Source organism: Mytilus californianus, unplaced genomic scaffold (assembly GCF_021869535.1).
Source record: "Mytilus californianus isolate M0D057914Y unplaced genomic scaffold, xbMytCali1.0.p SCAF_2, whole genome shotgun sequence".
Classification (NCBI taxonomy): Eukaryota; Metazoa; Mollusca; class Bivalvia; order Mytilida; family Mytilidae; genus Mytilus; species Mytilus californianus.
The window spans coordinates 51,793,687-51,820,575 of record NW_026262668.1 but is presented as its reverse complement, the minus strand read 5'-3'; the positions used below and the strand labels follow the sequence as shown (position 1 = coordinate 51,820,575).

Sequence of the window (26,889 nt, the reverse complement as noted above, 5' to 3'; positions counted from 1 at the left end):
AAGTACTTGGTATGTTATGGAATAGCAAATCCGATGATCTGATGTACCAGAAATGTGATATTCCAATACGAGATATTGAAACAAAAAGGGAGATTTTGAAACATTCGTCGAAAATATACGATCCACTTGGAATACTCAGCCCGGTAACAATAAGAGCAAAGACACTAATACAGGATCTATGGAAAAGTGGACTGGATTGGGATGAACAAGTTCCGGAAAACTTTAAGGCTACTTGGATTAATGTAGCAAGCGACTTAGAGAAAGCGACACAAATCGTCTTTCCGAGATATTATTTCCCCGGTAATTCTACTTCGGAACAACTTGAACTACACGTATTTTGCGATGCCAGTCCAAAGGCGTATGGAGCGACCGCATATCTGAACAACGGAACCGAAACTGCGTTAATGATGGCAAAAAGCAGAGTAGCGCCAGTGAAAAACCTAACATTACCGCAACTAGAACTTATGGCCGCGGTTATTGGAACTAGACTAGCGTCACATGTACAATCGACTTTCGAATTTAAAAACGTGGTTTTCTGGTCGGATAGCTGCATAGTATTGCACTGGTTAAAATCATCGAAACCGTTAAAACGATTTATTGCGAATCGAGTGAGAGAAATAACGGAATCTACAAATCAACATGAATGGAGATATTGTCCAACAGAATGCAATCCAGCCGATCTCTTAACACGAGGAATTAACGCCGATCAATACATCGATAGTGTCATTTGGAAAAAAGGACCAAATTGGTTAACGGATCGCACAAAATGGCCAGAAATAACTCCCACAAGTAAAATGGTAATGACAATTACAGGAGAAAACGACGAAGAGGAATTTCTAAACAATGAAGTTCATACTGATCACTATGGTATTAGTAACGTTATAGACATTTCGAAATATGGGACTTTCAGGAAATTGATTCGAGTAACCGCTTACGTTCAGCGGTTCATATCTAACTGCCTATATACCAAACATTGGAGAAAAGGTGGAATTTTGACGACATATGATATAAATACCGCGGTGCGTTCATGGATATTAGATTGCCAAGAATCTTCATATTCAGCCGAAATAAAAGGTTTAAAGGACACACGAAATAAAAACACAATGAAATTTCCAAGAATAAGACAATTAGGACTCTTCATAGATGACGATGGTCTTGTGAGATGCAATGGAAGAATTCACAATGCACCGATTTCAGAGAATACCAAATTTCCGTACCTTATACCTGCGAATCATCCACTTACCAAACTGATTGTGATAGACGCACACGAACGTTCACTCCATTCTGGACTTAATGCTACGCTAACTTTTGTACGACCATCGTATTGGGTACCGACACTTCGACAATTTATTAAGAAGTTATTGAATAAGTGTGTAACTTGCCGCAAAGTTATGGAAAAATCTTACAGCAAACCGGACCCGCCACCGCTTCCGAAAATAAGAGTACAGGAAGCCTCGCCATTTACCGTCACAGGGGTCGATTATACAGGCGCTTTATACGTAAGGGATCAAGAAGGAACTTTAAAGAAAGCGTATATATGCTTATTTACGTGCGCATCGACTAGAGCAGTTCATCTCGAAGTAGTTCCAAACATGAGCGAACATTCATTTATTCAGGCATTTCGACGCTTTGTTAGCCGTAAATCTCTGCCTAAAATTCTAGTATCTGACAATGCATCTACATTCATTGCAGGATCTGAGGAAATAAAAAGATTATGTGAATCGGATATAGTAAAAGATACTTTATCAACACACGGTGTAGAGTGGAGATTCATACCGAAACGTGCACCATGGTATGGTGGATTCTGGGAGCGCTTGATTGCTCTTACGAAGACAAGTTTGAAAAAAGTGCTTGGACGATCGCAAGTTAACATGGAAACATTACAAACAATTGTTGCGGAAATAGAAACTATCTTAAACGACAGACCGCTTACTTATCCATCGTCCGATATCAAAGACTGTGAAGCTTTAACACCGTCTCATCTACTATACGGAAGGCGCATTTCAACATTACCGTACCCACAACCAGAAATCGATAACATCACCGACCCGACTTACATGGGACATTACGATCTTAATAAAAGTGTACAAAGACAAACCCAATTGATTCAACATTTCTGGAAAAGATGGAAATCCGAATACCTTACGTCGTTACGTGAATTTCATAGGACTACCGGAAAAAATGAACAATTAATAAATACAGGAGACATCGTGCAAATTCACAACGAATCTCCGCGTATAAACTGGAAAATTGGGATCGTATCCGAACTGGCGAGAGGTAACGACGGACTTGTAAGATCTGCACGAATAAGAACCAACAATGGGGAAACAACTAGACCGATCGCAAAATTATATCCATTAGAAGTTACACAAACGATGACAAACAATTCTAACGTTCCAATAGATGATCAGCAGGAAAATATGGAGAACAGACCGAGACGAAAAGCAAGTCTTAAAGCCCGTGAGACCATACGGAAGTGGATACACCAATGATGTGAAAGACGACCATTAGTGATGTAATTGATAGACAATTACGCGTTTTAGTGCAAAGTTGAATTTTATTCTTATTTCATGAGTGACATTAATTGATTTTAATTGCTAAATGTAATTTCCGTTTTAAATGATTTCATGTTCTCAGTATTTCAAAGAAAAACACAACGCGAGAGACAATTTCAAAGTATTATTATTTATTGATGGACAGTAATTTATCAGTGAAACGATTGATCAAGGGATAATTGAGATTATTTAGAAAATTGTGATATTTTTTACTTTTCGCGGCCCCAGTATGTTGAGATTGTCGCGGGAACATAACGTCCGTACTATTGTACTTGTCCATTGTCGACGTCGTATTGTCAGTGACGTCGCCTTGGGCGGAAATACGTTAGTTGTATATAAAATGTAATGGCTGAACAGTTGTCTTTATACACATTGCCTTAACTATCATCTATAATCACCTCCCCCCCCACCTTTTTGACTGCAGTCCCCAAAATATTTTATGAAACTGATGAGAAGCACAACATGCAACACTCTTGGCTTGTATTGGTATTTGATATTAAAAAAAAGAGATGTGGTATGATTGTCAATGAGACAACTATCCATGAAAACCAGAGGACAAAAATGTAAACAATTAATTTATTCTTTGTTTCAAAATTCCAATAGGGAACATTTTTTCTTTTAACATGTTGAATAGTACTAGTAATGTTGTGAATAAATGAATGATTGGAAAAAAATATAAACTCAATACAGCATGATTAAGAAGTAAATCAAGTTTTAGATAAGAAATGGGCCCTAAATTGAAGAATTTATTAATAGTTTTTTTTGTTTTTTTCGGGGGGGGGGGGGGGGGGGGGATATGTTGGCTTATTTTGCATACATTTTTAATGAAAGTTCAAAAATTTCTTCACAATTTCACAGAGCCCCCTTCTCTCCACTCATATCATCTCCTGCTGTTAACATAGTTGAAAGGCAACACATTTTGTTGGGTTTTTAGATTCGTCTATTTCGTATAAAGATTTTATCCATAAAAATTATTATCCAACATAATTTTAACTTAAACAGAATATTACTTTCACAAACTTGAATCCACAAAAAAATAATCCCAACAAACAAATTAAGGATGTACACCTCTAAGGAGCCAAAAATTTCTAGAATTAAACTTTTTTTTCTTAACCTGATTTTTGGGTTTATATGACTGTTAGAAAGTAATTGATGAAGAAAAAATCATATGGTGGTGCACTTCTTTTTTTTGCTACGGCCATTTGAAATTACCCCATTTTTATGATTTTCCCTTTTTTCATCAATTTTTACCCATTTTTGGGCTATTATCATGAAAAAAACCACAGTTTCACAATTAAACTTTTTTTCATACTTTCACTAAAGATGAACTTGAAGTGGACCAATCTGAATAAATCTAACTTTAAAAAACTATAGGTAGGTGTTAATATAAGAAAGTTTTATAAAATTTTGTTGCTTTTTCGTGTCAAATTGACCATGCTGTAAATTTAGGATTTTCTCTTTTTTTTTTAGAACAAAAAACATATTATATCAACTTCTTTGTTATGAATGATTGAAAAAATACATATCTAAGAATTTTGAAAAGAAAAAATTGATATGGGATGTACATATTTTTGGTAAAATCATTTCTTTGTACACTTCACCCATTTTCTCAACATTTTGGCTGATGACACTGACCGGATTGCTTATTAAAATTGAAAATTTTATTACTCAAAAACTACTTATTGTAAGTACACAATTTTTTCCCATAGTTGAGTTTGATTAAAAAAAATTTAAATTCATTGATATTTTCCACTTGTATCACAGGTTTTGGAAATAATTCCTGAACAAGATTTCAACGAGATTGACACGTCAGAAGAATACATCCTTAAGAGACAAAACCTTGAATTTTTACCCCTCAAAAATTAATGTTTCTACAGCATGTACAGTATGCTTTTAAAAAAATCATGAAGTCTCTGTTCTTTTATTTCTATGAAGTGAGATGAGAAACAAATAATGACTTGTTGATTGAACTCAGGATATAAAAGATTTATAAGTGAAAACATTAAAACTATGATGATCTTACATGTGCCTGTATCGTTTAATATACATAAGGAGCCTCGGTGGCCGAGTAATCTAGTAGTCGAAATACTGTATCACTAGCCTGTTAACACTGAGGTTGTGAGTTCGATTCCCACATATGACAGGTGTGCTTGACTCCAATCTTAATTGACTAGGATTTGCAGTTTTCATACCGAAGGTCAGTGGTTCTCTCCAGGCACTCCTGCTTCCTTCACTAATAAAAACTGACTGCCATGAAATAGCACAATAGTGCTGAAAGTGGCATTAAACACCAATCAATCAATTAATCAATAATGTACACAAAAAGTGAAAAAGAAGATGTGAAGTCCTAGTTGTACAAAGAGGAATAAAAGTGTTACTATGTTTGTGTATTTTGGCAAAAAGAGTATAAGAGGTTCTTGGTATATTGGGGTCCTTGGTATATTGAGGTTCTTGGTATATTGAGGTTCTTGGTATATTGAGGTTCTTGGTATATTGGGGTCCTTGGTATATTGAGGTTCTTGGTATATTGGGGTCCTTGGTATATTGAGGTTCTTGGTATATTGGGGTCTTTGGTATATTGAGGTTCTTGGTATATTGGGGTCCTTCCCTTCTTTATTCTTTAACTTTTTAGACCATTTTTCTCTATTCTTTATTGATTTATTTTGACCATTTTTCTCTATTCTTTGTTGATTTATTTTGACCATTTTTCTCTATTCTTTGTTGATTTATTTTGACCATTTTTCTCTATTCTTTGTTGATTTATTTTGACCATTTTTCTCTATTCTTTGTTGATTTATTTTGACCATTTTTCTCTATTCTTTGTTGATTTATTTTGACCATTTTTCTCTATTCTTTGTTGATTTATTTTGACCATTTTTCTCTATTCTTTGTTGATTTATTTTGACCATTTTTCTCTATTCTTTATTGATTTATTTTGACCATTTTTCTCTATTCTTTGTTGATTTATTTTGACCATTTTTCTCTATTCTTTGTTGATTTATTTTGACCATTTTTGTCGAGCCTGCGACTTTTGTCGCAGAAAGCTCGACATAGGGATAGCGATCCGGCGGCGGCAGCGGCGTTAGCTAACTTCTTAAAAGCTTTATATTTTAGAAGATGGAAGACCTGGATGCTTCATACTTTGTATATGGATGCCTCATGTTACGAAGTTTCCGTCAGTCACATGTCCAATGTCCTTGACCTCATTTTCATGGTTCAGTGACTACTTGAAAAAAAAGTTCAGATTTTTTGTAATGTTAAATTCTCTCTTATTATAAGTAATAGGATAACTATATTTGGTATGTGCGTACCTTGCAAGGTCCTCATGCCCGTCAGACAGTTTTCACTTGACCTCGACCTCATTTCATGGATCAGTGAACAAGGTTAAGTTTTCGTGGTCAAGTCCATATCTCAGATACTATAAGCAATAGGTCTAGTATATTCGGTGTATGGAAGGACTGTAAGGTGTACATGTCCAACTGGCAGGTGTCATCTGACCTTGACCTCATTTTCATGGTTCGGTGGTTATAGTTAAGTTTTTGTGTTTTGGTCTGTTTTTCTTATACTGTATGCAATAGGTCTACTATATTTGGTGTATGGAATGATTGTAAGGTGTACATGTCTAGCTGGCAGGTGTCATCTGACCTTGACCTCATTTTCATGGTTCAGTGGTCAAAGTTAAGTTTTTGAGTTTTGGTCTTTCTTTCTAATACTGCATGCAATAGGTCAGCTATATTTGGTGTATGGAATGATTGTAAGGTGTACATGTCTAGCTGGCAGGTGTCATCTTACCTTGACCTCATTTTCATGGTTCAGTGGTCAAAGTTAAGTTTTTGAGTTTTGTTCTTTTTTTCTAATACTATATGCAATAGTTCAACTATATTTGGTGTATGGAAATATTTTATGATCTATATGTCAGTCACGCAGGTTTTATTTGACCTTGACCTCATTTTCAAGGTTCATTGTTCAGTGTTAAGTTTTTGTGTTTTCGTCTGTTTTTCTTAAACTATAAGCAATAGGTCAACTATATTTGTTGTATGGAAGAATTGTTAGCTGTACATGCCTGTCTAGCATGGTTCATCTGACCTTGACCTCATTTTCATGGTTCATTGGTCAATGTTTAGTTTACTTGGTTAATGTTAAGTTTATGTGACAGTTGTAATAAAGCTTTATATTTAGGACTATCAACATAATATCAATGATTAGTAAAGAAGGCGAGACATTTCAGCGTGTGCACTCTTGTTCTCTATTCTTTATTGATTTATTTTGACCATTATTCTCTATTCTTATATTTCAGTACCCTATTATTCTCTATTCTTTATTTCTTTGTCCTATTTTTGCCCTTTATTCTGCACTTTTTATACGACCGCAAAAATTTAAATTTTTTTATACGACCGCAAAAATTAAAAATTTTTTGGTCGTATATTGGTATCACGTTGTCGTCGTCGTCATCGTCAGCGTCGTCCGAAGACAGATGGTTTCCAGATAATAACTTTAGTATAAGTAAATAGAAATCAATAAAATTTTAACTCAAGGTTTATAACCACTAAAGGAAGGTTGGGATTGATTTTGGGGGTTATGCTCCCAACTGTTTAGGAATTAGGGGCCAAAAAAGGGGCCCAAATAAGCATTCTTGTAGTTTCCAGACAACAACTTGTGTTAAAGTGTATGAATCTCTCTGAAATTATACCACAAGTTTCCATACTACAAAGGGATGGTTAGGATTGACTTTGGGGGGTTATGGCTCAAACCATTTAGGAATTAGGGGCAAAAAAGGGAAAAAACACGGGTTTTTCTGGTTAAAGGACAATTGAGACGATGTAAAAGCAGTGTAAGGGAGGTAATCCAAATCAAAATCCAAATCAATTTAAATAACAATGTTTGATTACCTCCCTCACACTGCTTGTAAATTATGTATTAAGAAATGATGATTGTCTGAGATACTGACCGTAACTTGAGGGGTCAATTCGCATAGTGTATTGCACAAAAGCAAAAAATTGAATATAAATTCAAAGCATATAAACAATTTGAAGTTCTTTGACTACAGTTATTCTGTGTCAAAAACCTATTATGTGTCAAAAATTCAATTACAATCCAAATTCAGACCTGTATCAAGAGTGAATATTGTGTCCATTTTGGCCACAACTTTTCAGGGTTGGACATCTGCGGTCGTATCCAGCTGCGCTCAGCGAAGCAATTTATTGCCAATTATTCTCTATTCTGTAAACCCCATCCAGACCCTCATAAAAGCTGGCAAGCCTGACCATTAAGTTAATCAGAGAACCATTTATATATCTTACTGTACATATTCATGTATAACAATGATTATTGTAACAATTTTATGGTTCTGGACTTACCTGGAATAAAATGTGCATGACTTGTATAAGACGAAGAAATAGATATAGTTTTATAACTACATTGTATATGAACATTTAATATTTCATTCCAATGTAAATTTCTTTTTTTTTGCACAAATCAATCCGTATACGACCCGTATTTTACATCAATAAATGAATTTCCTGTGAAATTTCCAAATCGGAAAATCGACGTGAATCACCTTTACTTTAAAAACCACAAGTGTTAAATCCCTTATGTGAAATAGTTTGAACTTCATCCACCATGATGTTTAGCCGAAATATTTTGTATTTGTAGTATTTGTACATGTATTTTCATTTTTGACAGTTCAATTTTTTGTTCAGGTAATTTAATCAGTGAGTGTTAGATTTCTCTTGGAAGAAATTTAAAGATCCCATCAAATTAACTACACAGAGAACAATAGCTATTGTATTTATTTAATGGGACAAAAGAACTTACAAAAGTTTAAATTGACAGGTAACTTGTATGTGAATCTGTGGAAAAGTATCATTGGGTTCGCAATAATTGAAACAGCATATTGACCCTGTGGAAAAAAGTACATGTATACGTCGCATGCTTTTTTCGTGTATTATAATGGTAACATGGTGTGATGTACAATTGGTTTTGGTAATTAATTGTCATTACATACATGTTCTCTCTCAGAATACAGAATAATACAATTATTGTCTTTTGTTTTGGTAAATATGTGGTTTACTTGACGTTTGAAAAACTGACATTCACTTCGGCCAATGGCATCAGTAAATATCAGTTTTTCAAAAGTCAATAAAACCACATTTTTCCCCCTATAAAAGACAGTAATTGTATATTATTCTTCTTCTAATTGTGCTGACTTCATGGACTTGGTATTCAGAAAATTTCTTGTATTTTTTAGTTAAGCCTGATATTGGATTACCAACAGGACTGATTAAGTTACACCCACCAGGCAACATAACAACAGGGTATGTGGGGATGTATAACATATATATTTATTGGTATGAACCAGAGAACTACCATCTGAAAATACCTTTCTTCATGGATCTATCTAGTGTTGACCCCATTGACAGACCTATCAGTGGAAACCAGTTGTCTACTCATTCCCAACCTGAAAAGACATACAATGTAGTTACAGAGAAACCAGCAGCTGGAACCAGTACAGAAGAGAAGATGAATGTATCAACCTGGGTTGGACATGAACTGGTTCCTTTTCACAAGGCTCACTTAATAGAATACATGGTAAAATGGAAGGAAAATGGAACAGGTATTGTGATGCATGTACAAAAAAAGAACAAATAAAATGTAATGTTCAGTTTGATTACAGGTGATTATAGTAATACAAATAGAATTTATATTTACTGTAATTTCAAAAAATTTGTGAGGTTTTTATATGACCGCAAACGATTTGTGGCCGTATAATGGTATGGGGTTGTCGTCCTCGTAGTCCGAAGACATTTGGTTTCCAGACAATAGCTTGACAATAAGTGTATGGATCTCTATGAAATTGTACCATAAAATTCCATTTCACAAAAGGAAGGTTGGATTGAATTTGGGAGTTATGGTTGTATCCACATGCAAATGAGAAGCTGCCATTTTATTTTTAAATGTTACTAAGAATTTTGCTGATCAATTCAGATATATAATATTAATTTTAGTGATTATTGTTCATGCATTGTTCTATTTTAAGAATGTATTTAGATTTTGGACATTGGACCATAATAGGTAAAAGTCCAATTTCAAATTTTTCAGTTCTTTGACCACATTCATCATGTGTCAGAAACCTATGATGTGTCAAATATTTAATCACAATCCAAATTCAGAGCTGCAAGTTTGAATGTAGTGTCCATACTTGCCCAAACTGTTCAGGGTTTGACCTCTTTGGTTGTATCAAGCTGCGCCCCACAGAGCATTTTATTACAATTGAGACAGATTTGGTTTCGCTAAAATAAAAAATTTGCATTTTAAATTTCGTTAGTATTATTTGTATGCAGAATTTCCTAAAATAGCAATATTTCATCTTACAATTATGGCCATTGTTCAAAAATCACAATAATCAATGCATGCAATCATTTCTGAATTTACAGTACCCAAAATTGGAAATCTGTTTGTCAAATTTTTTCTTTTTATTGCAAACAAATATGAAAATTTTAATTTTGTTAAATATTTCATATTTTTATGCACTCTAGATCTTCTAGATTATTGGGTATTTTGCTATGTTCCAGGTTCCTTCTTTGTGATCAAGTGATTATTGGGTATTTTGCTATGTTCCAGGTTCCCTCTTTGTGATCAAGTGATCATTGGGTCTTTTGCTATGTTCCAGGTTCCCTCTTTGTGATCAAGTGATCATTTGGGTATTTTGGTATATTCCAGATTCCCTCTTTGTGATCAAGTGATCATTGGGTATTTTGCTATGTTCCATGTTCTCACTTTGTGATCAAGTAATCAATGAGTATTTTGCAGTGTTCCATGTTCCTTCTTTGTGATCAAGTGATCATTGGGTATTTTGCTATGTTCCATGTTCCCACTTTGTGATCAAGATTATTGGGTATTTTGCTATGTTCCATGTTCCCTCTTTGTGATCAAGTGATTGTTGGGTATTTTGCTATGTTCCTTGTTGTTTAATACAATGTTTGATTTCAGAAACAAACAATACAATTGTTAATTTGTCCAAGAATGAAACAGAGTACCACATGAAAGGTTTACAGCCAGACACCACATACCAGATTTCAGTGACAGCTTACTATAAGAGTATAACTTTTATGAAGAGTGAAGATATTTATGTAACAACATTAGCAGAACTAAATACAACTTCAACTTTTATACCTGGTAAATAATTAGTAGATACACTACAGCAGTCTTCCCCAAATTCATTAAAATATGTCAGACATTTGGTACTGGATTACTACAAAGATCACAGTTTGAAACTTTAAGTTCATTTAGCTTTGAATATAAAAACAAGGAGATGTGGTATTATTCCCAATGAAATAACTATCCACCAAAGTTCAAATGAAGTGGATGTAAGCAGTTATAGGCAACTATACGGCCTTCAACAATGAGAAAAACCCATGCCGTATGGTCTGCTATAAAAGGCCCTGACATGAAAAATATGAAACAATTCAATTGAGAAAACTTATAGCCTAATTTATAAATAAACAATTTACGAAAACGAAATATGAGGGACATGGACCAACGACAACCACTGAACTACAGGCCACTGACTTGGGACAGACACATAAAGAATGTGACCACTCTTTCCTAGATCTCATATAACCGTTGATGGAACTGGGTTAACTGGATGTTTTTAGATGTTACAATTTATTATTTTATACACTCCATCTTACAAAATAGTCACATTGACATCAATTCAATTATCAATTCATTATCTTCCTGGGGTACCAATTTTCTTGGATGAAGGAGATATTTCATTTTCATGAATACTCCATTAGTGTTATGACAACTTTGCATACAAGTCAATTGGAAATTTTTATTTATTGATCACTCGAATTCTAGTTCATCTATATCCATAAAATCCATAAAATTTTTAATCCGCATTTCATATTCATTTCCCAAAGGGGGTAAAATATTATATCACTGATCAAGTACTACAGATTTTTTTCTTGGAAATATTGAAAGATTGATTTATTTCAGATGGTGGTTGTTACTGTGATCCATATGGTGCGAAGGAAAACGGGAAAAAATGTCACAAAGTTAAAATGTATCCTGCACTCTTGATTCCTCAGTGTGACTGTAAGCAAGGTCATAGTGGGTTGTTCTGTGAGAATTGTGCACATACATATTTTAGAACACAAAGACGTCACCCATGTTATCCTTGTCCGTGCAACAGATCAATCTCTACTGGATTGTGTGAATTTGGTAAGTTTAGTAACAGAAAGTTTTGTTTTGATATAATATGGATTAGAGTTATTTCCCTTTGCCACATGCACCATGTTGGGGGTCAGCATACACAAATTCCTGCATTAAAAACCAAATAAAACTTGATATTCTGACAGCTAGACTTTAGGAATAGCAATTTTTTGAACAATTTTTATGTGATTTTAATAGCCTTTTTTAATTCATTATTACAATCTAGTAGGGATCTCTTATCAACGATGCTTCTACCACATGTTTTAATTTAGTGTAAAAGTCAGGTAAGGAAATAAACCAGTTTGCACTCCAATATGGCATTTTTTGTCGTTATACATGTATCTTGAAAATTATAATAGATAAACAAAAAATTTTAAAAGCAAAACTGAAAAACAAGAAAAGATCTACAAATTGGTAAAAATGATAAAGAAACTAAGGTTTCAACTACTTCAGGCAAAGTTACTGTTTCGGCTCTCATACATCCTTGGCTTTCAAGTATTTGGCTTTAAGCGCTTCTGATGAAGGTAAATCCAGAAAAGTGCATTGGACGTACGAAATTTATAGTGTTGTTTTCATTTTTTTCAACATGGCTGAAGCTGTCAGTTGACTCCTTATAAGATCGAGTTATTGCCCCTCAATGACCAGTTTATAATTTTTTATAATTTTTGCCTATTACATATATCTCGAAAATTATAATTGATAGACAGAAACTTTAAAAAGCAAAAAGGATTAGCAGGAAAAGATCTATAAATAAGTTCAATATAGAGGAAATTGTTAATCGACTTGAGCTTCTTGACCTTTAGTGATGATTTTTACCTATTTTTGCATTTTTGGTGAAACTCTAGTAGATAAAGAAAGACTGTATACAGCAAAAATGATCAGCAAATCAAGATCTACAAATAAGTCAACATAGTCGAAATTTTCAGCCTAGTTTTTCCAGAAGTAATTGCCCTCACATGACAACTTTTACCCAATTTCTTTTGCATTTTTGGCAAATCCTGAAGAGAAAGTCTAACCAGGGAAATTGATCATCAACTCTTAATCTAGTAAAAGGTCAACTTTTCCGAAATTGTCAGTCAACTTCCTATAGGAGTAATTGCCCTTATTATTTATTACCCATTTTTTGGTTTTTGGGAGAGAAAAAAACTTTGGTAAATTATCAGCAATGCAATATCAATAAAAAAAAGATTCAAGTCATCAATTATATTCTAGTCTATATTGTTGGAGAGTGACTATTGATGAAGATGCACATCAATCCAGGTGAGCAACACAGGCTCTTTAGAGCCTCTGCTGTTTGTAAATGCTAATTTAAGCAGTCCCATGTGTACTATGGTATTGGTGTGTCAGCGCAGACACAATGAATGTTTTTTTACGTTTGTGTTTGCTATTTATTCTAATGAAATTTCGAACAATGTCAGGGACCGCACTGGGCTTCGCCAACGTCGCAAATTGCCATTTATTATTTCATCTGGCGACAAAATACAGCTGCTGGTGATATTTCTTGTGCCAAATATTCCCATGTCAAAAAATTCCTATCTTGACTGTAACGGTAATAAAATCGATGGTCACTCAAATTTGTGAAAGTAAAGAAAATTTACCTGGCGACAAGTTCATGATTTTGTTTACGACCCAAGTTAATCAACAGGTGTCATAATTTGTTGTTACAGGTAATCCACTAATTCGATGAGTCATTAATGAGGATCGAAATTAATTAATACAAATAGCATCAGTCAGCATTTGTCATTTCGACTTACTTCCATACAATTTGCAAAGTTTACCGTAGTTTCATGATGAATTCGCAATTGACAGAAAGATTTAAATTGTAATGAACTTATATAAACATCGTTTCACTTGAATTCCGTTATTTTTTTTTTAATTCAGACGTATTTTGTCTTTGCCTGTCCTCACTTTAAAAGTTTTAATAATAGAATAACATGCAACTGCCATTGATTGTATTCCCGTCTACTGTGTATTATAATTATATCCTCCAGAGAAGTAGGAGCACACCCGAAACAAGAATGATAACCCAAATATAATTTTTCCTAGTATTGAAATACCTACTCAAGACATGTCTTCATACTTCTGACTTCATGACTTATTGGTTTAGGAGTTCTTTTGAGTTTATATGGTGCAAAGCTAAGAGGATCTTGATAGGGGATTTGGGAAAGGGGCTTGGGTCATTTTCTATTTTCTTTTTTTTTTAATATACAAATTTTCTATATTCTGTATATTTAAGTACCTGTTATTCATTCTTCTTCATTTTTTGCCAATTTTTCTCTATTATTTAATTTTAATTTTAAAACATTTTTCTCTATTCTGCAGCACATACAGACCAGGACAGGAACATTGACCAATAGATTCATTATATTAGTCCCTGTTTTGAGACATAACAATCAAAACAAAACCATACAATATGTATCTTTTTTACCACACGAAAGTGACTTAAAGCCCCCTAAAAATCCTAGCTTAAACCCTGGTGTCAGTGAACCTGTTTGTTTTGCTTTCTCAGAAAGTAAGAAAAAACATAAAATAACAGGGCATACATTACATGACAAATTATAACTTTAAGTTAAAGGATGATGAGTCCATACGAAATTTAAATTAATTGGTTTCTATGTGATTAGAGGAAATCAAGACTCTAGCTGGCTCTAATGTTGGCTCCAATTTTTCCAAACTGGCGACAAAATATAGCAGCTGGCGATTTTTCTAGCTCCAACTTTATAGGAGCCAGAGCAGCCCCTGTATGTCATTTCATACAAAGAATGCTTGTAGTGATTTGGTGGATTCCTGCCTAATAGTTACTTATTTTTGAAAGAATGTTCTAAAGGGGCATTAAATAGTATTTTTACTAGTTCTGATGTACTGCATTTATTTTTATGCAATCTTTTTTCAACCATAAGTTTTACAGTTGTATAATTGTTTCTGTGAGTTTCAAGTAATGTTCTGCCTTCAGGTACAATGTTTTTTCACAATAACTTGTATTTTGCATGGAATGATAGTTTTTCACAATGTTCTGTGGCACAAACAAAGGCTGGTATTGATTTTGGGTATTACATTAGTATATGGCCAAACCCATGTCTGAAAAATGATCCAAAAAGGATTAAAAAAACTTTCACTAAAACTAGTTTTAATGTACAGTACTAATTTTTTTCCAATTTTAATGCAATTATCTTCTTTGTATTTTTCTAAACAATCCCTATCAGCATATCTGTAATGTCCTAAATAGGAATTAGCCTGTCTTGTCAGTACCAACTTCTTTATCCTTTGTTTGATTCACTTGTAGAATAATTGATCATGATATGCAAACATCAGCATGTGAAGTTTTTTTTATTCTATTTAGTTTATCCAGAATTATGCCCCTTTCTCCTTAGAAATTTTGACCCATTTCAGAATCTACTTGTCATTGCAACTCCTCCTGCATAATTAATTGTATTTACATGAAACGTACTACTCTGTTGGATACTAATATACAGATGTGCATGTGGGTAGGATATTCCCTCCATTGAGCTTTTTTTTTAGAGTTATGCCCCTTTCAACCTAGAAATTTTGGCCCTGTCCAGCACCAATCTTGCTCCTTCTACAATGTATATGTTTTATTGTATCTACACCAAACTTGGTAATTGTAAAATCCAAATATCAGATGCGGATAGGATGCGCCAGTCCATTGAGTTTTTCAAGAGACATGCCTCTTTGAGCTTAAAATGTTTACCCTATCCAGCACTTGCTATCACAACTTCCCCTTCATGGAATGGAACCAAACATGGCATGCATGTTCCTTATGAGATGCTGACCAAGTGTTGTTACTTTGCAGTCGGTCCATCATCCAAGGTGGCAGCCAGCGGGGGACTTAGTTTAACATAGGACCCTATGGGAAATACATACAAATGTCTTCTTTTAGAGAACCACTGAATGGAATGAAACCAAACATGGCATGAATTTTCCTTATGAGGTTCTGACCAAGTGTTGTTACTTTGTAGCCGATTCATCATCCAAGATGGCCGCCAGCAGGGGACTTAGTTTAACATAGGACCCTATGGGAAATACATACAAATGTCTTCTTTTAGAGAACCACTGAATGGAATGAAACCAAACATGGCATGAATGTTCTTTATGAGGTGCTGACCAAGTGTTGTTACTTTGCAGTCGGTCCATCATCCAAGATGGCCGACAGCAGGGGACTTAGTTTAACAAAGGACCTATGGGAAATACATACAAATGTCTTCTTTTAGAGAACCATTGAATGGAATGAAACCAAACATGGCATGAATCTTCCTTATGAGATGCTTACCAAGTGTTGTTACTTTGCAGTCGGTCCATCATCCAAGATGGCCGCCAGCGGGGGACTTAGTTTTACATAGGACCCTTTGGGAAATACATAAAAATGTCTTCTTTTAGAGAACCAATAAATGGAATGGAACCAAACATGGCATGAATGTTCCTTATGAGATGTTGACCAAGTGTTGTTACTTTGCAGCCGATCCATCATCCAAGATGGCCGACAGCGGGGGACTTAGTTTAACATAGGACCCTATGGGAAATACATACAATTGTCTTCTTTTAGAGAACCACTGAATGGAATTGTACCAAACATGGCATGAATGTTCCTTATGAGTTGCTGACCAAGTGTTGTTACTTTGCAGTCGATCCATCATCCAAGATGGCCGCTAGGGGGGGGGCTTAGTTTAACATAGGACCCTATGGGAAATACATACAAATGTCTTCTTTTAGAGTACCACTGAATGGAATAAAACCAAACATGGCATGAATGTTCCTTATGAAGTGCTGACCAAGTGTTGCTACTTTGTTGCCGATTTACTGTTCAAGATGGCCACCAGGATATTTTATTAAATAACGGGACCAATATTAATCAAAATTTGGCCTCAATCATTATTTGGGTATCTGATATGATTTTTATCTATCTTTACATGATTTCTAAAACCAAAGTAGAGTCAGGTGAGCGACACAGGCTCTTGAGAGCCTCTAGTTTTAGTATTCTAACAATGGCACCTTGGGAACACAACTCCCTTGAATCTGTTATCTGTAGTTGACCATATTGCACTGATATTTTGATTTGACCATTTTTACAGGAGTTATGGGACTTTGACCATTTTTTTTTATTATTATGACAACAACACCTTGTGAATGCAACTCCTCTGAGACTGTTTTACAGAAAGCTCTCATAGTTGTAAGTTAGTAGGATTGTTGGCTATCATGTGTAGTAGACCATTTTGTACGGCCATTTTAATTGGACCATCTTTACAGGAGTCATAATATGGGACTTTGACCATTTGTTGGAGTAAATGTGACAAAAGCACCTTTTGAACGCAACTTCTCTGTGACAGTTTAATAAAAAGCTCTCATACTTGGTAGTATTGTTTGCCATCATGTGCAGTTGACCATATTAAATTGTTATTTTGATCTGACCATTTTAAAAGGAGTAATATTTGACTTGGACTATTTTTATGGGAGTGTTATAATAGTGTCACATTGTGAACACAACTCCCTTGAGACCATTCGACAGAAATCTCTCATACTTGGTTTATAAAAATAAGGAGATGAGGTATGATTGCCAATGAGACAACTATCCACCAAAGTTCAAATAAAGTGGATGTTTGCCATCTTGTACATGTAGTTGACCACATTATACTGTCATTTTGATTTGACCATTTAATGTTATGCCACTTTTACCATATTTTGACTATCATACCACAAAGGCACATTGTGACACACAATTTAAATTCTCATTAAATCCTGGGGACATTTAGCTACAGCATAGCAATTTTGTCTCTTGAATTGTTTCACATTTTGTCATGCTTATATAAAGCTTGCTGTGTGGTATGGGTTTTGCTCATTGTTGAAGACTGAACAGTCACCTAACCTTGTTCACATACTCATTTGCTTGGTCTCTGGTGGATAGTTGTCTCATAAGCAAACATACCTCATCTCCCTATTGATATACTTATCATATACAGAAGTACTGTGAAACCTGTGTAAATCAAACTTTGCTAAATCCTGAATTTGTGTTACTTAATTTCTTGTATCAGGAAATAAAATGAATATAATATTTATTTAACAGTTGAATTTAACAGTTTAAACCGAAGACCTCTCTTATAACAACAAAATCTTTAGTCTTTTAACATTAATATATAAGGATCTCTTTTGTCGTCCTGGGTTGTCGTTCACATTGTCTGTGTCACACTTAGTTAACCTGCAACTCCTTGAAAAGGGTTTGAGAAAATTCAACTAAAGTTGCACTGATTTTTCTTCATGACATGAAGTTGTCCATCTGCTATTTAGAATTTTTAATATTTTAGGGGGTTTCCCATACCAAAATATGGACTTAAAGCCATTTCTGCTTATATATTAATGTCTGTTACACTGAAACTCCTTGAAAAAGTCTTGATTTGAAGGCCGTACGGTGACCTGTAGTTGTTAATTTCTGTGTCATTTGGTCTCTTGTGGAGAGTTGTCTCATTGGCAATCATACCACATCTGCTTTTTATATTGACATAATTCAACCAAACTGGCAAATGAAGTTGTGCACTTACTATTTGGTTTTATTTTATCAAAAAATGAGTTGACTAATGGTTAATGGTAAGTTAAGGCAACAGTAGTATACCGCTGTTCAATAGTCATAAATCGATTTAACTGAAACAACATTCCGGGACGGATCACAAACCAAAACGGAGGGAAACACATCAACTATAAGAGGAAAACAATGGAACAACATAAACACTGAACTGCTACAAAAACAAACGCCAACATACATAGAAACAGACTATTTGATAACAACTGCCATATTCCTGACTTGGTACAGGACATTTTAAGAAAAAATGGTGGGTTGAACCTGGTTTTATGCCTAGCCAAACCTCCCGCTTTTATGGCAATGTTAAAAATACCGCAAAAATGACAACATTACGTAACCTTCTGCAAATAATAGAATCACGTGTAGTTAAGTTTTAATTAAATGCTAAGTTGAATTATTAAAGTCTGGTAGTTCCAAGGTAAACATTTTCAAACAAGGAATTATTTGAATCTGGAATTATTTTCAATTCTGGAAAATTGATAAGAAATGTGTGATGAAAACTTACCCAATTTTGGAGGGTTAGCCAAACACACTTGGCAAAGGGGGTTAGTTATTTCATACTGAAATTTTAGTTAAGTAACCTGAACCTTAGCCATGGGTGCATGCCTAGTCCTTTTTAGTTAGGTTCATTATTATAAGTTGTCATCATACATTTCTTAGCAATTTTCCAGAATTATAATTCCTTGTGTTAATAATTTTATAAAATAATTTTAGGCCAATCAGTATTACTGTAGTTGCTAAAAATACATTATGAGGGAGGGGGCAGACAAATTTTTCCTTGTAACAGCTCAGCTGATATTTGCACACAGTTATGCAATAAGTGCATTTTCTGGTAGTTTCAGATAACAAATGATAACACATTTTTATGCAATAAGTATATTTTATGTACATTCAAATTACATATATTTATAGCACATAGTTGTGCAATAAGTACATATTTGGTAGTTTAGATTACACATATGTTTATTACACATAGTTATGCAATTAGTACATTTTTGTTGTTGTTTCAGACTACATACGAGTACCTCTAGTTGATTTACATGTGATCTAATTTTAACCTTTGAACTTGTTTATATATTATAAAATATTAGTTTCAAGTCTTTTCAGGCTCTTTTGAGTCTTAATTTTATATTCTGGCAAAAGAAATATTAGTTTTGGTATTATTAGTAGCAGGTTTATGTCTGCAACAAACCATAAACAAATTGTAGGTCTGATTACAACACTTTTATAAGTATATTAAAAAATGTGGCTATCCATTCATACAATAGTCTAGAATGATTTGGATTACTGAACATATTTCTTGGAATGATTTCATATTCTTCTGGTATCGTGATTTTAAATTGTCTATCTATAAATTGTAACATGGATTGCCTACTTGATATATTATCCTTGAGATGGTTATTAGTTAGTGAACTTAGTAGGTGTGCAAATGATATGGGATCAAAAACAGTTTCATAATTATCACTAATAGACCTAGGTAGTTCTGTTGGTAAGACAACACAGTCTAATACTACATTTTGAATTATTATTTTTTTCCATACTGAGCTCAGCCTTTCTTGCATTATCATTTTCAGCTCACATTCTTGCATTTTAATAAATGTACAAAAAGGTTCAGGATACACAATTTCATTTGTACATTTTGACAAAGCATAATTTATTATTGCTATTGAGTGTAAGTAATGTTTATGGACATAGAAGAAAGAGGCCAATTTCAGCCATCCTGATACAGCATCTGAATGTGAACCAACCAATAGCTGACTGAGTTCATGTCTGTATTTGTTGTACTGGTGTTTATTGTTTGGGTTATTTCTTTGTTGTAGTTTATGAGGTATTGATCTGTAATTTTTTGATAAAGAAATAGTAAAAATACATTTAGATATTTCAGTTCTACAATGATACAGAAAAGTGATGAATACCTTCTGTATACCCTCCTCACAATCAGAACAAGAACTTACTAGAGACATTTCAGTGTTAAAAAAAGTCCCTATTTCTTGGATTAATCTAGCATTTTTGCTTTCTGATCTGGTAATTTCATTATGAAATCTTCTGTAGTCATGCAGAGTCTCAGAAGATGAGAAAATCTTAATTCCTTTTATATATGAATTCTTTAAGATATTGATTAATGTGTCCCTGTTTTTGTTGTTAAACCTTAAATGGAACAAGTTATTGTCGGGAATGAAATAATGTAACAATGTAGAATATTCAATACAGTATAACAATCTTTTTAAACATACCATAAAACATGGTATAATATTGTCTGATCTCCAGATATAAGGTTCTGTTTCCTCTGAAATCCAAAACATCAGTGTTTTCAAGAAATATGAACATAATAAACCTTTTAAGTTTTCATTTCTATCTACTATTTCTTTTAATAAAATTTTTAATAGTGCATAACATAGAAACTGGGTATGACTGAAAGAATATACAAGTAACTTTTCAGCTATTGAAAATGATATTCTCCATTGTAGATGCTCATTTCTAGATCCTTTGTAGCCAATAGGAACAAATAATACACCACATAAAGTAATTTTTGAAATCAGTTCAGGTGACGGCCATGTTGCACGTGGTCTGGTGATCCATGGTTGTGCTTGAGAGACCCATTGATCACATTTAAGGCAGAAAGCAAGATCATTCTTATCATTTTTATCTGATAAGCAGGGTCCATGCATATGGTTTATCAGTAAATTGCCATAGCCTGCTTCTTTAAAATTGTTTAACATCCATAATTTGTAAAGTTCACTTGAAATAAGATTCTTCCCAGATTGTTGCTGAAGCAATTGTTTGTATTTGTGTGGTAAAATGTTATAATTGGTGAAAAGATGAAGATATGTGTAACAAGGTTGTGTGTCTTCTGTTTCCATGACTAACACACAATCATGATCATTGACAGCTACTCTCTCTGATTCATTTACTATGAAGAATAAATCAATGAACATCACATCAAAATCACTACCGTTTAGATTTAGACCTTCTCCTTTACTGCCACTGCTTAGTCTCAAAAAGTCTTGAGATGAAGATGTCATATCAATACTTGTCAGTGTCAGTCGTCGCGCTTTTACAACTTCCTCTGAACCAATCTTATGACACAGATATTTATAAAAATGCAGTGATTCTGCTTTGTTGTGAGACATCCTCTTTAATTTTGAAATAGTTTAGTAATGATGTTTATCTGTGTCTTATTTACCTATAAAAAAATAAATAGAATAATGGAAATTAGAAAATATATACTATGATTTATCTGTCATTAGTAACTGCTGGTATTCACGAGAAGGAAAGGGCAAGGGGGTAGCTGTGCATAACATACAGAGGCGGATTTAGGGGGGTGGCAGGGGGCCCGGGCCCCCCCCCCCCCCTTTTGTGGGAAAAATTTGGTAGATTATATAGGGAATCACAGACACTGAAGCATGACTGGAGCGGGCCCCCTCTTAGGCAGTCAGTGGGCCCCCTCTTATGAAAATTTCTGGATTTGCCACTGACATATAATGGAAGATGGGATGGGTATAGGATATTTTCTAGTTGTAGTGGCTTAACGACAGTCATGCTATTAGATCTAATCGTTTGTGGAACATAATTTCAATATTTACAAAACAGAATTTTTTTAGAGAAAAATATTATGTATAAATTTGAAAGAATTTTTTTTTATTATACATAATTATAGTGCCTAAACAAATTTTGTGAGGTATAAGATTTTGATTTTCAAACAATTAAATGTCTCAAGTTAAATTTGAGGATATCATTCTGACACTATCTGTTGTCTCCTTTTAGCGGTTCCATGTACAATAGATTGATACTTAATTGGATGGTTTTCAGTGAAACAGTTGCATAGATTTATATGATTATATTTGGGTTAATACAGTTGTTATAATTGAGATCAGGGGTATTTACACTTTTATACAATGTGCTTACAGCAGTTGTACCAGTAGTTCATATTCCTACTCGATTTTTAATGCCAACCAAATATACACATGCAAACAGAATCCATTTCCATAGAGAAGTGTGCATATAGCTTTGTATACAATACAAGAGTTTCTTGTGTATAGTATTCAAAACTTAATGTCATATTTATTGAACTTAAAGAATTTCTCCTTCATGACTAAGCTAAACATTCCATAGATGGATTGATTGGTATTTTATTGTCCAGTGGCCAATATTACATGCCTATCAGGAGAATAACATGTTAATGACTAATGATACGAATATGAACCCCTTGTTTGTACTAGACCTAAATACTGTGCAAGATTTTAACAGGCTAGCACTCATGGTAACAACCCCCAGGAAGACATGTTACCCTACCCAGACACTTTATTCTGACTTTCAGCCGACCAGTTTCTTTCTCTTACTCCATAATGCTGTGTGCTTGGTGGAGAAGCAGCAAATACCAATTTTCAGTTCTTTAGTTTGACCTGGCCATGGGAATCCAGGATCTTTCCCACTCTAGGTAAGCACGCTACCACAAGTCCAGGAAGGTGCATTTCAAACTAAGTGTATTATTTCACTATATTATTTAGGCAACCACAAGTTTATATTTTTTCAAACAGTTCAATTCATTGATTGCTTTTATACACTCATATTTTTTTTTTAAAATAATGTATACATACCAACAACTGAGCTGCAAATTGTTATCCTTCTTTCTATTTGTTCATACACATCTGGACCTTCCCAACTCGCTGATTGAAATACTTCGAATTATCAGATGATATCAACTTATATATAGGCTGACAAGCTGTTTCTAAGAAAAATGTTAGACTGAACTAAAGATAAAAAAAGCAGAAAAAATTCTTCCTGTTTCCGTTTTATAAAAATCCCATTAAAACGGTATGTTTTGTTAGTTATTATCTACTTTCTATATTTTTTTGTTTTTGTAAGTTTCACAAATTATATATCATTTTCAGTCGCCCACCACTTCACTTTATCATTTTAACAATCTGATCTGAAGATACAGTATTTTATACATCAGTTCTCTTTTAAAAGCATGCTGAGCCCTGAAATCCATGTTTTATTTTATTTACACAATTGGAACTTTTTTATTTATATAAGCTAACATAGCAGGGTACCTTGAATGCCCAAGTTTACCCAAAATGAAGTAAAAATCCTGAAATAACCAATGAATAGTGTTGAAACAGTTGAAATTGATTATAAAGACTATAATTTAGGGATATATTAACCACATTCATGACATTACTGTTTGAAGAGTAAAGAATCAATTTTATAATTTTGTAGTTTATAATGAACATTTTCATAATTTTCAATACCTTTATTAAGATAGAGTTATCTACCTTTTGCATTATATTACATTCACCATATATGAGGGTGTGGATGGGGGGTTACCGAATAGAGAATAAGGACAAAAAATATTAAGAATAGAGAAAAATGGACAAAAAAAAAGAATAGAGAATAATAAGGTGCTAAAATATAAAGAATAGAGAATAATGGGCAAAAAGTATAAAGAATAGAGAAAAATGGCCTAAAAAATTAAAGAATATAGAAATGAAGGAACCCCAGTCCAGACCCTCATATATTGTTACACATGGAACATGCATACAAGAAAGAAAAATTGTAGTTCTGAAGTTAAAATTTTTATTGAATTGAGTAAAAATGATATAAATCCTTAAATTATAGTCTTTACTATCAATTTCACCTGTTTTCGACAATAAAAATTGTTTATTTTGGGATATTACAACTTAATTTTCTGGGTTTTTGACTACAATTCAGATTATATCTGGCATTGAAAGTTATCACACATAGCCAATGGGATATGATGGTATTACATGGACAAAGTGTTATAACTCTGTTCTTATATTGTATTTTGAGAAATCTTTCTGAAACAACTTGGTCAATTTCAACCAACAATTGGTCATTAAAAGAGGGTCTCAATTTACCATCAAAAATTATAAACATGGAAAATAAATTTGCCAAATTTTATGTTGGATATCTTTTGATCAGGAAATCTTTTTATCTGGTTTTTAGGGAATATTTTGGTGCTTGTATTGGCAAACCTACTATAAACAAGGAATTAATTGAATCTGGAGTAATTTTGAATTCTAGAAAATTGATAAAAAATGTATGATGAAAACTAACCCAATTTAGGAGGGATAGCCATGCATGCATGGCTTAGGGGTGTTAGTTAGTTCATACTGAAATATCAGTGAAAGTAAAATTAACCTAAGCCATGCACACATGGCTAACCCTATTTAGTTTGGTTAGTTTTCATCATACATTTCTAATCAATTTTCCAGAATTCAAAATTATTCCAGACAACCTCTTAAAAAAAAACTTCCGGATAAATGAGGAGCAAGCTTGCATTATTATTTGGGAATATTTAATTACGTAGCAGTTGTTTCCCTTTATTATCACAGTAAGATTGTACATATGAAACTAAAGCTGTTTTCAATTCTCAAAAATGAAGAAACTGCAGAAAAATTCATAGGTTAAATAGGTTTGTAATGAATGTGAATTTCACATGCATGAATCATCAGTGTTCTATTGTAATTTCAATTTCAGCTCACCTGGGCTGAAAGGCACTGTGAGCTATTGTCATCTTTTGGCACTTTTGTTGTCAGTGTCACACATCTTCATGGCTTTATCTTCTTCTTTGAAAGTTTTCCAGATTGAGTATGGGAGACCCTCTAACAACAGTTTTCATTTAATGCGAATAAGTGGCATTTGGTGGCAAATAATTCCCATTGATACTTAATGAAAAATTACCTTTTCATCTACTGCTCTGAAACCACTTGGCCAATTTGAAATCAATTATTTGAATAATTAAATACAAGCTATTCTCATTTGGTTCTGATCACACCAAAAACATGGCCACCAGAGGGAATTGTTGATTCTGATTGGCTTATTTTCAATAATCATCTCTGTAACAATTTACACATTGAAATGTTTTGAGTGACACTCTACAAGCCACTTATTACTTTTGCTATATTTGCTTTGAACCAAAAGTAATCCAGCTGAGCCTTGGATCCTCAAGTTATTTCTCATCAGGGATGTGTAGGTGGATACACTGAGTACCTCAGGTTTTCCTGAAGGGTCAGCAGTTCCTGCTTCTCTTGTGACACCCATCAGACGTTGTCAGAAATGATCAGTGAAACATGTATTTATTTTGATGGGTTGCTGTTGTTCCCCTTCAAAGAAGTATCCTCATACACTCTAAATATACATGATCCTAAGTCACATGATATCAAGAGACTTAAACCTTGTTACAAAAAAAAATTGCTGTAGTGTGAAAAAAAGGTCGAAGTGACCTACTTGTTGATAGGTTGTAATACTCCCATAGTTCCAGTCAAATAATTGTAAGGTCAGAACAAAATATAGTTGTATTTTTCCTATCTTCCTCAATTTCATTTAACACATTTAATAGACATTTATGGTTAAGTACTGTTTAAAATGCCAGCTTTTTTGGTTAAGAACTGTAAAAGTCTGCAGTATTTCCTTTTATAATTGATGTAAAATATTCAAAAAAATAAAATTATTTTATCTACCTACATGACCTACCTGGTACATATTTTTGTTTTAGCCTCACATCAAGAGCTGAAGTGTAAAAAAAGTTCAATTGTAAGGAACATAGAAATGCAAATATTTGTTACATGTATATATATTTATTACAGATGAGGATAAACTTCAGTGCATAGGGTGTAAAGAAGGATACGGAGGAAGGCGGTGTGAGAAATGTGTAGATGGATATTTCCGTCACTCATCAGACAAACCTTGTACGAAATGTATGTGTCACAGCAGATCAAAATATTGTGATAGGACAGGTAAGTAAAAACAACGAGTTATCCCTCTTTGTAAAGAAACAGGTAAACTGACTTTTCTCCACATTCAATTATGTTTCTGTTAGTGTTCTGATCAATCATTTCCAATCAGTATGATAGTTGTGTGAAAGTTAGATAAAGTACTGTAAATTCTGAAATTTATATCCGAAAATACCAGTGTTTTTTTTTTTAAACTATTCTGTCACAATTTTCAACTAACAAACCATTACAAAAAAAATTCTGAATGTATACAATGTAAGTGAGAACTTTCATTTTCAATATTGATGGCATTATATTGCTAGTTTAAATCCAAATTCTTTTATTATATGACCTACTATTTATTGGTTGCCTATAATTGCTTTATATAATAAATCTCTGTCATTTGAACTTTGGTGGATAGTTGTCTCATTGGCAATCATACCACATCTCCTTATTTTTATCAGGCTCAAAAACAGGTATAATTATCATATTAAAGACAGACATACAATATAACCATTTTCAATCATCTTTTCACACAACTATCATACTAATTGGAAATGGTTGATCAGAACACTGACAGAAACATAATTGAATGGGGAGATGAGTCAGTTTACCTGTTTCTATACAAAGAGGGAAAACTCTTAATCTTTCTTTATATTTTACAATGAAAAAATATTATCACATATAGAAATACACATATCTCATTCTGTATATATATACATATTAAAACTATATTTGTTAGATCCTTTGAATAATTATTAGCAAGTTACTTAATCTACCTTTCTAAGAGAATAAATTG

The 26,889-nt window shown here is 33.5% G+C and overlaps 2 protein-coding genes across 2 annotated transcripts in view; one reads left to right on the top strand and one right to left on the bottom strand.

Moving 5' to 3' along the window:
• LOC127729978 (uncharacterized) overlaps positions 1 to 26,889 on the top strand; it is a 44,788-nt gene that overhangs the window by 4,601 nt on the left and 13,298 nt on the right. Inside the window, exons 2-5 of the mRNA XM_052237977.1 lie at positions 8,803 to 9,168; positions 10,545 to 10,730; positions 11,553 to 11,777; positions 25,965 to 26,114. Of these exons, the coding sequence (XP_052093937.1) occupies positions 8,803 to 9,168; positions 10,545 to 10,730; positions 11,553 to 11,777; positions 25,965 to 26,114 (927 nt within the window). The remainder of the gene's footprint in view (positions 1 to 8,802; positions 9,169 to 10,544; positions 10,731 to 11,552; positions 11,778 to 25,964; positions 26,115 to 26,889) is intronic.
• On the bottom strand, positions 19,065 to 25,634 carry LOC127729977 (uncharacterized). Its single transcript, XM_052237976.1, has 2 exons — positions 22,953 to 25,634; positions 19,065 to 21,538 (listed from the first exon to the last, which is right to left on the bottom strand). Exon 2 carries the CDS (start codon positions 21,483 to 21,485, stop codon positions 19,569 to 19,571), a length of 1,917 nt encoding a protein of 638 aa, XP_052093936.1. The 5' UTR covers positions 21,486 to 21,538; positions 22,953 to 25,634; the 3' UTR covers positions 19,065 to 19,568.

Bases quoted from the DNA above. Each gene is read 5' to 3' on its own strand.
- LOC127729977 (XM_052237976.1), bottom strand. From the start codon at position 21,485: ATGTCTCACAACAAAGCAGAATCACTGCATTTTTATAAATATCTGTGT.